The following is a 12,535-nucleotide window of genomic DNA, read 5'->3' as shown; positions in this document are numbered from 1 at the left end:
GAGCACTGTTCCTGGCCTGGGTGTGGCCTTTCCCTGCATAATACACACACGTCTGAGCACACTTGCCAGCATACTTCCAAACAATACCCCTTTCCCAGCTGAAGGCCCCGAACAGGAAAATGGAGGCTGCTTGGGTCTCCCATATTTCAAGGTACCGTGCTACTTGCCTAGCCACTGGCAAATGAAAGGAAACTTGCTATGCTCGCAGACAGGATAATTTATTTATACAGATTAAAAAAATGCCAAGCTACCATTTAATTTAAAAAAAAAACGCTTTTGTGTGAATTGGATGATTTTCTGTGCTTCAAAAAATGACAGGTTATAGGGCTGGCTGGAGCTAGGCATTGTGTACACAGATGCTGCGGAAGCTCCTTCACACAGCTCAGTCAATGCACTCAACTTCTGCCCTGCATCACCCCATTCTAGTCCACTGCAAGAGAATTCCCTAGGTAGACACAGCTGATTGTGCCCAACTCTAGCGTGGTTTTGCGGGTGGAGCTACGCTTTGTTTGAACTCGTAATTGGTGCACTTCAGGTGGTTCCGAGTTTCTCTTCAGTTTGGATAAGCCGCCAGGGTTTAAGATACTCATCCACGCTCTCCAGAATTTCTGAGTCTACAAAATTGGGTTTGTCGTCTTCATCTGCAGCTTGCTTCAGTTTGGGCAAGAAATACCACAGACTTTTTCTTTCTGCCTCTTGTTACTTCCACTTAATGTGCATGCCTGGGCCAGGACCGAAATCATGTTAGTGAGTGCTATGGAGGCAGTGCTTCTGTGAGGCAAGTAAAGGAGGGCCCCACAGAGACCGCTCTCTAGTCACCTACTCTGCAGGGGGTTGGCAGCAATAGAGGGCTTCGAGAGGAAGAAGTTTGAAGTAGGGGGAAAAAAGAGATTCTTTTCCTTAACGCAGGCCCTAGACATTGTCATCTAGGCTGGCGCATATGATATAGGGGATGTGGTGTATGCAGCAATGAAATTAGAGTGCCTTTGTTTTTTGAGCGCTGCACCTTTAGATGTTTAAGAATGTTCTCTGTGGGCAAAGTTTGACCCATGAGCCATTTTGTTCTCAGGGTTGCTGAGGTCCGTTTCAGAGGGACACACATGCATGCCTTGTGGGGACTTTAAGGGTAACACTAACAAGGAAGAGGTAATCTAAAATACGCGATGTTACACTGAAAGCACGTATTTTGCTGCTTGTAACAAAGTGGAGCAGGGGTACCTAATGCAGTTCTTTTTAGCTTACGTGCACTGTGACCAGGACTGATCACCGAATTTGGTCCACTGGTTGGATCATGAGCTTCCCCGGGTTGGGCCAGGTACTGATGGGGAGTGCAGCGTGAATGCTGATCTATGTCCCCCCCACAACTGAAGTGTGTAAGTGGGTATGTGACACTTGAGAATGAAAATCATGCGGTGTCTCCGCTACTCCTTATTCAGCAAGTATCTAACTATGGCACTTACTGGGACATTGAGTCTGCTGTACTGGTGAATGGCCTTGTTTGCAAATGAACAAAATATACTGCTGAATGCCGTTTTATCCAACCTTTATAGAGATTAGGTTTGAGTTCTGGGGAGAGGATTGGTCATTTCAAAATTTAATCTAAACCGATTGCATGCATGCCAAATTTTTATTAACTTCTGAAGTCAAAGATCAGATCCCATAAACATTTAAGAGCATGCATGTGTTTGAGTACCCTGGCAGACTCTGAAAGGTTACTAGTCAGAGTTAATTTAGTAGCAAAAACTTACTACCCAATACTCAAAGTGAATGGGAATAAATTAAATCGCTGAGGGTGCTTTATGAACTAGTCAGTTACTTTCCCACCCTGGTTCCTTTTTTGTTTTGAAGCAAAAAAGAAAAAAAATCTTGTTCATAGTATTTCAGTATTTCATAGACATCATTGGATGTAGCATAGGAATAAGTTGCCAAAAGAAAAGGGAAAAAGATGTGAAATGTGCTATTTGAAATGTATTAATCAAAAACATCCACAGTTGCTATAGAAGGATGGTAACTGGAATGGTTTTGTTTAGAGGCTCTGTGCAGTGTTCTCATTAATATTTGGGTTGCATATTATGCTGGTCATCTAGACAGGAGCTTCTAAATGTTGCATTTCTACTTGAGAATTTTAAAAGGTTTAGGAAACACTCATGAATTGAATTTAGGTAGCCATTCTTATCTAGCTTTACATCATTGAGGTCTAGGGAGTTCGTCCTGGCCCCGAGGCTGGGGAGGAGTGTCTGCAGTGCCTTGTTTACTGCCTGCACAGCTCTTGGATTTGCCCACAGATTTTCTTGTCTTTTGCAGCAACAGTTGTTCCTGCAGTTGATATCATAGCTGTAGTCTCAGCAAAGGTAGGCGGGAATGGTCTCCTAAGAAACGAAAAAGAGGAGACAGGATTGGGTATGGGGTCTGTACAACCTAAAACCAAAAATGGATTTTTTTTGTCTTTAAAAATAGGCCAAAATGTGTGTCATGCTGGATCTTGCTGAGTTGTTGGGCACACACAACTCCCATCAGCTTCAGTGGGAATTGCGGTGCTCAGCACCTCACAGGATCAGATCGTTTTACGCAAACTGTTTTAAAAGTGATTTTAAAGTGGTACAGAGAGTTGGAGGGACACACTCTTATTTTTGTTTCAGAGTAGCAGCCATTTTAGTCTGTATTCGCAAAAAGAAAAGGAGTACTTGTGGCACCTTAGAGACTAACCAATTTATTTGAGCATAAGCTTTCGTGAGCTACAGCTCACATCTGATGAAGTGAGCTGTAGCTCACGAAAGCTTATGTTCAAATAAATGTGTTAGTCTCTAAGGTACCACAAGTACTCCTTTTCTTATTTTTGTGTAGATCAGGCTTATTTTGGTTTAGTTTCAGTTGATTAGGAATTAATTTAAGCCAAACTGAAATAAGTCTGATTTTAAATTGAAATAAGAATGCCCACAGAGCCTTTTGCACCCGTTTGAAAAATGATTTGTTAAACCGATTCAACTACTGTGTATAGACATGGCCCAAGTGAGGCCAATGACAACAATTGTGTTTTAAAGAGCTCAGAATGTTCTCCTATTTAAAAAAACAAACACACTAATTTCTTCTTGGATTGAAAACTTTTATGTGAAGTTTTTTGTTTAACAATTTTAAAGTCTTTTGAAAAGATTATTGTCGTTTAGAGGTAGTAGTAACAGTTAGCTGGCTTAAATCAAATTTGATATAAAAATCAAAACAGATGTGTACACATTTAAGGAAATAATTAAAATTCTGCTCAGATAATCAGTGTTTGGCCTTATTATGTAATAATGCACAGAAACAGACATGAGCTAACTGTATCGTACATCACATGCAGACTAATTAACCCGTGTGTTGGTGGTCATCTACTGATGTTCCCTTTATTGTCTTAACATTCAGCTGAAATCACTGAGGACCACATCCTGCAATAGGATCCACTAATATAAGGGCCCCTGTGCTTTGTGTAGACTCCCACTGACTTTAGTGGTACAGACATCTACTAAAAGAAAAAAGCTTGATTTCTTTGCTGGTTCAGGGCCTCAGACATTGTTGCATTCACTTGGGTGGCAGGTAGAATCCATCTGGATTATTCAACCAGTAATCAAATTGTTGGGTAGACAGAGAAGAAGCCTTCTTTTGGCCACAATAGTATCAAAATACAAAACAGCAAACTTTACTGAACTATGCACCAGATAGAATAGAATGAAAGAAGACCCCCTGCTGATAGTTTATTGGTCTATGGAGTGCATGTTCTGTAGTTTTCAGGGGAATAATATTCATAAAGGGAAATGAAATACAAACAACTACCTCTAGTTAAATTCTAAATGCTAATAAGATTATAACTCAACCGGGAAATGCCAAGTTCTTGTTGACATCTGGTCCTTAGTTTATGGTGATGTGGAGGGAAAACAAAGCATGTTTGTTTTCTTTCAACAGGGTGAGTAAAATATCTCCACAATTTTTTGGATTATTTTTTTACTCGTGCTTTCTCACATTCCTGGTAAAGGGCCTCCTCATCCAAGGTGCTACTCATCCTCTAAGTAAACATGCCAGAAGATACAACAGGACAAACTGAAAGGCTGCTAGAGAAGAACCACCTTGGGCTGACAGTCATGGAATCTTTTTGTTTTCTTTTTTTTTGGCAGGTTTGAATTATATCTTGACTGCAGATGTGGCAAAGAAAGAAAAAGGCCAACAGCCCAGGGTTTATTTTGTGTTTTCTGGAGAAACAATGGGACAGGTTGTGGAGCAGTTACAGCTGTCATACATGAGGGAAAAGTGTGATCACTACCTAGCCTATGTGAAGGTCAGTCCATTCCATCTCTTCTCTGGCATTCACCTTTTTGCAGTTCCATCTGTTGCTTTAAGTATTTATTCTATAGGCCATCAAAGGCGTTATGTTTGACTTGGTTTGGGATACTTTTGCTTTTTAGTTCCTGTGTTTGAGCTTTTCTGGATCAACGGAAGGGCCCTTCTCAGTGGAAGGTTTTGAACTTCCTCCCCAAGAGATCTGCCCTAGGAGGCAGATATGGATTTGATGGCCTTCAGCACACAATGTCAGGAATATTAATTGGATGGATTGTGTTTTTGTTTTGGCTGTTATATTTCCCCCAAATATGGATGCTAAGTTACTATGGCGGAACAGCAGTAGTTGGACAGCTTTATTTCGATGTATGTTTTAGGGTCTAAGCAGTGGGCCCTCTCCAAATCATTTACTTACTTTTGCCATGATGACTGTGGGAGGCTCCCAGGTGGCTGCTGGCTCAACTTTCAGTTCTGGGGCACACTCTTGACTTCATTTTGGGGTGCGATTGTAGGCGGGTTCATTGGAACTTTTATCCATGTCATGGATTGATTGTTACACATCCCCACTCTTGAATAAAGGAGGTGTCTCCAGCCATGTTTCTGGAGGGACAATATTGTTCCTTTGACAGAGTACGCTACCAATGAGTTGGTAGAAAATGCTAATGATCTTTGGTCTACAGCTATTACTGACGACATGTCCCCTAGGTGTCCTCTTAGTTGAGAAGTAAATAAAAAAGCAATAGAGAATTATAATTCTGTTTATAGAAGTCTAGAGGATGGTTAAAAATAATCCATGCAGTAAGAAATTATTCTTTTAAATTGTATACATGACTTTTGTGTTTTCATGTGTAAAGCATCATGAAGCAAATCTGTGGAGCAATATGCTGAGATGATACAACTGGCCTGGTGATGCATATGCTGCTGCGTAACAATTACTGGTCTCTCGTTTCAAGGACACTTCTACATAAATTAGGCTGACCTAAATTCACTTTGCTTCACATGGCAGATACTGAGACAGTCCCTGTTTTTAAACTCCATGTTATCTTTGCATTTCCACTGACAAGCCAGTGTAGCCAATAATCCTCATAAGGAGGAACTCTTTCAGGAAGCTGCTTTGTACCTAAAGACCCTGAGGCTGGGAGATGAAATTAATCCTTGACATTATTAGCATTTTTATGCAAGGTTGCTGACATAACTGAAAACAAACATAATGACCACCAAGAAAGCAACCATGTGCTATTAAGTTGCGTGTGTCCCTGGATGTCGACTACATCTTCCAAGGTTTTCTGCTTATGGGGCAGCTCCCGGTTTCCGCTGTGGAAAAAGCTTATTACAGAAAATTTAAGCAAATTAGTTTACCATTAACTGGAATATCTGGATGCATGTTTAATAATTCTGGCCTTTCTCCAAAGCAGCATGTCCGATCAGGCTTTAGTATATAATATTATGGAATTCTGGTGATTAAAACAGTTCAGGGAATATGCTCCTTTATTACTTAGCTCTTGCATTAAGAAATACTTACTTTCATACTATTGTGGTTTTTGGGTGATGTATAGAATTCACTAGGGGGAAACACAAGTCTGAAGAGTGATTGTATTTGTTGTAATTATTGTTAGCTATGGCTTGGCATACAAAATGTTTTCAAAGAGAAACTATTTGCCCTCAAAACACTTGGGAATTGTAATTGCTTATGTAAAGGAAATATATAAACACATTTAAATTTACCAGCAGCTGTTTATTAATAAAGTGAAACAGCTGTTTAACAAATAGGATTTAGTTGTTTATAGGATATAGGCAAGGCCAAGGTTTTTTTCCAATTTGGCGAAACTGCAGGAAAGGTCATTAGTTTGCGTAAGGAAGGATGCAAAGTAGTAAGGAATGATGATCCGTGGTAGTCTCTGCCCTCATGGGAGGAAGTGATGTGGTCCATAGAGTCATTGGAAACATCGAAGAGCCTTGCAGACTCCGGAGGAGTGGAAATGGAGGTCATGATCCTTTACTGTTCTCAATCCTTGAGTAAGAAGCTAGTAAAAGTTAAAGTTCTTTGATTACATAGTTTTGTGCGCGAGCTGGTGTTGAGATTTGGGTTTTAAGGTTGGCATTGGAATAATTTATCAAGTATTCTTTGCTTTTAGTTTTCCTTTCCCTCCCCTTTGTACCAGGTGCCCTACGAAATTACCCACTTTTCGCATTCTGGTATTTGAGACTTGTCCCTAACCCATTCACTTTATTACCATTCATTTAGATTTTCTGTGACAAAAGTCTTAATGTAGCAGCGTTTCTGTTTTGCAACTGCAGTGTTGGAGTATGCGTGGTCACGATGTAGAAATAAGTGCTTAGGAAGACCAAATGAATTGATATATTAACGCCTGAGATGGGCCGCCTAATCCTGGCGGGAAAGAAGTTACCTGAGCCCACTGGCAGCCAGCAGAACTGCGGGTGACGATGTTCAAATAACAGGATGTTTCTAATTTGTGTAGCTGGCATTTCTCTGATTCAGTGTATAGTGGATAAGCCATGGCTTTTGGAGACAGCCACTCCACTGAAACCGACTGTGGGGCTGCTGGCCTGTCTCCACAGGAAGCACTAGTGCCACACTCAGCATCTGCTCAGGCCCGTCCTTCAGTTTATTCTTCAGACACGAAACTCACAAAATTACGCCAAAACAAAGCTATTCCCCTGGCCAAAGCCAGCTGCAGAGGCCTTGTCTATCTCTCTCTCCCTCCTCCCTGCTCCAGTGCCTACCACCAGATTCACCCTGCTTCTTACAGCTGTGCTCTTCCGCTGAGCTTTCATCCCTTCACAGGAATCACCTGACCCCTTCCCAGCTGGCTGTGATAATCTCTTCCCCCAGGCCCAAACACCTGTTCTGAAGAGGCTTTGTCTCCCAACAGAGCTGGCTGGCCCCAGCTGGCTGGCCCTTAGATGAATTCATTACACTTTACACTGTTGCTGAGGGAGAGCATTCACTAGTCCAATGACTCCCCCATAAATCTGAGCAAGAGCTACCCCTCTTTTTCCTACTATTGACTCCGAGCCTGTATAAAATTCTCTGGCTTTTTAAGTAACTGAGTTTCTGATGGTGAGTGACTCTCAAAAGGTTTGGAGTTTGTGTGTTTGGTTCAGTCAAGGCTTCAGAAGTTTGTAGTCTAAGATGAATATTATTCAAAATCGTTGAATCTCTCATGGCTACATAATTACGTTTCAAATCTCAGACTCCTGGAAGATTTCTGTTTTCAGTCCATGGTGGAAAGTGGAATGAAACCGTGTCAGAGCCACGGAATGATGTGAGTGCGGTTCAAAAGTTAGGTGGGGAGAGACACTGCTGCCAGTTCTGGTTAGCTGACCCTTCGGTATTTGGAATCAGAGGGACCCCAGGTGATCTGCTGTTCTCCGTGACACGTAAACTATCATCTGGCACAAAACCTAAAGTTATTTTTATTTAAGCAGCTCTTGGAGTTTTAAAATTCTTCTGCTCAGTAGAGAATTGGGAGACAGCAGGAACAGTTGAGCTGTGATTGTGATGTTCAACAGTGTCACTGGTTTTCTCAGGTTAGTGTTTAGCATTGATGCCGTGCTGTTCATTGAGAGGTGCTCTACTGCTGAGCATATGACACTGAATATAACAGCACGGGTAATACTAGAAATATCAGCCCCTATAACTGACCTATAGTAGACTATCATTGGGTTTCATGTCACTAATCCACAGATCCCACAATAAAAACCCACCAGCCACATCTCGCTTCTCAGCAAAGATTTAATACCAGATTTTGTGATAAGGTCTCATACTTCTAAAACTACAAAATACTGAAATGTGTTTACTAGCATATAATGAAGCGTTGTCATAAATAACTCAACTGCACCTTTTCACAGTAAATTAACTAATATATTTTAGAATGCAACGGGCTATAATTTTATAGTCTTCTCCTTGCAAATGCAGAGATTTTTTGCAATGGGACTCTCAGTACATTATGGAGATTCTGCTTTAAATTATTATTACAGTAGTTGCAGGTTTTATGTCAGCAACAGAACTTTTAGTAATAGTGGGACCATTAATTTTCCATTTCCTTATTCTCAGGATGCGCTGTCTTGTTAGTTGTTGCCAAGGGGCAGACTTCCTGGCCGTGCATATTGTCATCTTTGGCACCACTGTCGCTATGCAGAGATTGCAAAACTTGTCACAATTTGTAATTGGTTGCTTCATGGAATATCTAGTGATGTCACTTCTTGTACCATATCCTATATAGGGTTGGCATACCAGCTGATGTCCCAAAAAGCATCTCACTTTTTATTTGAAGACATAGCATCAGAGGAAAACAGAATGCCATATCTATTTCAAATACCTTGCTCCAGTTTTCAAAACCTTGTGATGTTTTTTGGCCAAATTCCTGGGCCTCAGAAAGATGGGAATTCAGCTCCTTCAATAGAAGTAACTTTCTTTGTGATAGTCTGATCACTGCTGACTCTCACAAGTGTAGGGTCGTCCACCTGTGGGAACCTTTCCCAGCATACCTTGCCATGGGGTTCTGAAAGCTGCTTAGCACCTTCTGAAAATGCTGAGTATACTCAATATTCATTGACTTCAATGGGAGCTGAGGGCAATTAGCCCCTTTGTAGAATCAGGCCCCTGGTTCATAGAAATTATGCAGAAAATTATCAAAGATTGTGCAGTGCTGATCATGTAGAGAGAGTCAGAAAAGATCAATCATTGCTTCATGCTCCACTATCTCAGCTCAGCACCCGCAAACTCCCACTGGAATTTTTTTAAAGTTCTAACTAACTCCAGCTGGCATCAAGCTATTGAGACACTTCTTCACAATTCTTGTAAGCAAATCACAGGTCAGTGCTTAAAATCCCTTCACAAAATGTTTTCTAGGTTGTTGAATTATTTTAAAGGCCACCACTGTCTTCTGCGAGCTTGTCAGACTCAGTAACAAAATACATCTGCTTTTATCTTGCAAGCCTCCATCAACGTTACTGGATTAGAGGAAGCCAAAAGAATTTTTAAGCCAGTTCTTTTATTTTCTAATATATGTGTATCGCTTTCAGTAGAACGCGCAGCAAACACAAAAATTAGAGAAATAAGAATATGACAGGAAAGGGAGGAGCAAGAGTAAAGAGATAGAGGCTCCAGAAATTGAAAAGAAAAAAAGTTAGATGTTTTCCTCTATATTTCTCTAATCTTAATCTTGATTGGGCTGTATACTATGGTGTTCTACTTGTCCTCACCTCTACTCAGAGGCCATGTGAATTGAAGGTACTCAGCAAATCCCACAGATGGACCCATAATGTGTTTAACATGCATTCTGACCGGAGCAGTTTTACAACATTGAACCCCTTATAGAATTTTGTTTCCAGGTTGTGGCTGCTGTTACTTCCTCCTTTTCTGAATTTCCCTCATATTTAGAAAAATGTGAGAGGATGGGACAGGAAAATCCACCAACCTGAATTTGAAACTGAGAGCAAACAGTATAGTGCTGCACATTTGTTAGGTCAAATCTTTTCTTCATCTTATTTTCACAAGGCTGAAGGTTGAAGGCTGGTCAACTGAGCTAGCTATTGCTATCAGTCAGTGCTGTTGCTGTTCAAAGCCAGGGCCCTTAACAGCCTCAAACAGCATCAACAAACACAGCACACAATTACATCAGATATTGCACTTATATTTTCCAGAGACTGTTATCTCTATGGCTAGCTGGTTGTCTTAAACAGTCCCATGGTGCCCATAATTTAACTCCTATTGACTCCAGTCATAGCTACAGAGGAGGACAGAGCTGATCAACAAATATTATTGCCACTAAACTCAGTTTATAATGGCAGTCTAGGTTATGAGTTTGTATTGAGTTTGCATGAACCAAGCAATAAAGAGTTCTGATTATAAAAATGCTACTTGTCCACAGAAATCACCATGGCTGTCTCTCTCATTTGCTTTTGAATTCTGAGGACCTGGACCTTTCATTTTAAACTTTAATTCAGGCATTTGGGTCTCTAAGGCCCTGATATTGTGAGCTGGTGATCTTTCACAACTGAGTCTCTAAAGCCAACTTAATTGAGAACATAAAGACCATACTGGGTCAGACCAAAGGTGCAGCCCAGTATCCTGTCTTTTGACAGTGGCCAACAGGTGCTTCAGCGGAAATAAACAAAACAGGCAATCATCAAGTGATCCATCCCCTGTTGCCCATTCCCAGCTTCTGGCAAACAGGCTAGGGATACCATCCCTGCCCATACTGGCTAATAGTTATTGATAGACCTATCCTCCATGAACTTATCTAGTTCTTTTTGGAACCCTGTTGTAGTCTTGGCCTTCACAACATCCTCTGCCAAGGAGTTCCACAGGTTCCACAGAGCCCATTTGCAGTTTGTTTTATTGTGACTGTACCTGTATCTGCAGCTGTTTGATCTCACCTAATGGGAATATCTGCATCAAAAAATAACTTATTCTTAAAATCATAGTAATCTTACTTGTAGAGTCTTTGTAGCACTCAAATAGCTTCACCTTCATGGATGATGTTTCAAAGATGTTATAGACATTGATGATACACAAACAGGCTTGCTCATCCTTGAGACAACCTCTCCCTTTTATATTTATTAAAGATATTCTAATAGAAACAGGTGTTGGCTGTGGTTAGTAATATTACAATAGTTTCTAGGAATCCCAATCAAGGGCCATGTCCCCATAGTGTTTGTGTCTGTTCAGTCTAGTAATAAAAGACAGTCCTGGTCTCAGAGAGCTCACAATCTTTGTGTCAGACAGGACATAACAGGTAGACAAGACAAGCAAATAAGTTGCAGGTGGATTTGGAGGACAACGTAAAAATAAAATAGTTTGGCAGACACCACTGCTCATCATATCGCTTCTGAAATCCAGCAGTTGGCTGCCTTTCATTTGTTTTCTCCTTTGAAAGAATGAATGACCTTCACAACTGATTTGAAACTGTGATTCCCATGACTTTATGGGCTTTTTGATCACTGACGGAAATTCATTGCCTAATCCTATTCCCCATTATTGTAGATGTTCTCCTCTTCTTGATACCTCCCAGTATTATTGAAGTCTTGCATTTGTGCTTATGTTTGCTTGTGTTTAAGGATGTATAAGGATTTCCATTATACGCCTCTTCAAACCTTTACAAAAGTTTATCCCTTTGGGGGAAGAAAAGCAGTCCTTTTGTGGCTGGGATTGTTATGCATTTCTCTACAAAAATTTTTTGGAAATGAAGAATCACCAACACTGTGTTTCAAGGATCACATTTTTCATGGTTCTTCACCACCAACAAAAAAGCAGCCAAAGCTGACTTCCTTTATAGTAGGTTGCTGTTGTCTGGCCTCGTTGTTAAATAGCTTTAGCTGGATTGCTCAGGATTGAGCCTGCTTGTCCACAGTGGTCTGGGGGCCAATTCTGAGACCCTAACACTTTGGCTGATGAAACATGAGTCATGCAGCTGACCACTCCAGCCTTTGATGGGTAAACTGCTCCACTGAATCCCTCCCCCTACTTCTCATAGAATGAATCTCCCATTGGCTTTGACTGTTCTCCCACCCTCATAGCCTGATTGGAGTGAGTGGCTCGGGATGGCAGAGACCTGTGCCCAAAGGGAGAGGAGAGAAATAAAAACAAGCAATTGGTTTTGGTGTGCTTTTGTGCATTAGTGCAGAGGCTGATTTCAGAGCTGCAGCAGCTATGAAAATCCGTCACAGATGCCAAGAATTTCAGTGGATTTGGACCACAGGGTAGACAAAGAGACAAATGACCTAGTGCACTGGTCAGCAGGAAGTTTACGAGTACTGTATGTAAGACCAAAGGCTCTGTGCAGCTTTGCCAAGAGTGACGACTGCAGTGAGAATCAGGGGCTTACATTTTTGGGTTTGTTTCTTTCATTGTCCTTGCCGAGCCATCTAGTGAGTGTCAGAAGGAGCCAGGCTCAGTCACATCACATGTTCTGCCTCTGAGTGGGTGGGTGGGCGGGCTGATTTATAAAGCAAAGCTTTATTTGTATAAATGTGCGGCTTTGGACAATCTGGTGTATTGCTGCTGGCCAGAACAGTGTGCAAGACATGCTGGTAGACTATTGTACCTAACATTTTCCATTGCCTCACCCTGATGTAAGGAGTTCAGCCTTCTCCCCTTGGAGATGTAGTGGCCAGGCATGACTGTGCATTGTGGGAAGCTGCCGGTGGCCTTGGAAAGCTCCTCTGACAGTCTGAGAGGCGCACGGTACATAGCTGTGCTGTG

At 41.4% G+C, this 12,535-nt stretch overlaps 1 protein-coding gene across 6 annotated transcripts in view; it reads left to right on the top strand.

The window, feature by feature from the left end:
• Positions 1–12,535, top strand: part of ITGA9 (integrin subunit alpha 9) — a 294,730-nt gene that overhangs the window by 68,870 nt on the left and 213,325 nt on the right. For all 6 annotated transcript variants that reach the window (XR_012157453.1, XR_012157452.1, XM_078851717.1 and 3 more), the window contains one exon: positions 4,146–4,306. Coding sequence is in view for 4 of the 6 variants with exons in the window: in XM_078851717.1 (XP_078707843.1) it covers positions 4,146–4,306 (161 nt within the window). In the remaining 2 variants the exon portion in view is untranslated. The remainder of the gene's footprint in view (positions 1–4,145; positions 4,307–12,535) is intronic.

The sequence above is a fragment of the Lepidochelys kempii genome, chromosome 2 (genome assembly GCF_965140285.1).
Source record: "Lepidochelys kempii isolate rLepKem1 chromosome 2, rLepKem1.hap1, whole genome shotgun sequence".
Classification (NCBI taxonomy): Eukaryota; Metazoa; Chordata; order Testudines; family Cheloniidae; genus Lepidochelys; species Lepidochelys kempii.
The sequence above is the reverse complement of the archived record's forward strand: the minus strand, read 5'-3'. Positions and strand labels throughout refer to the sequence as shown.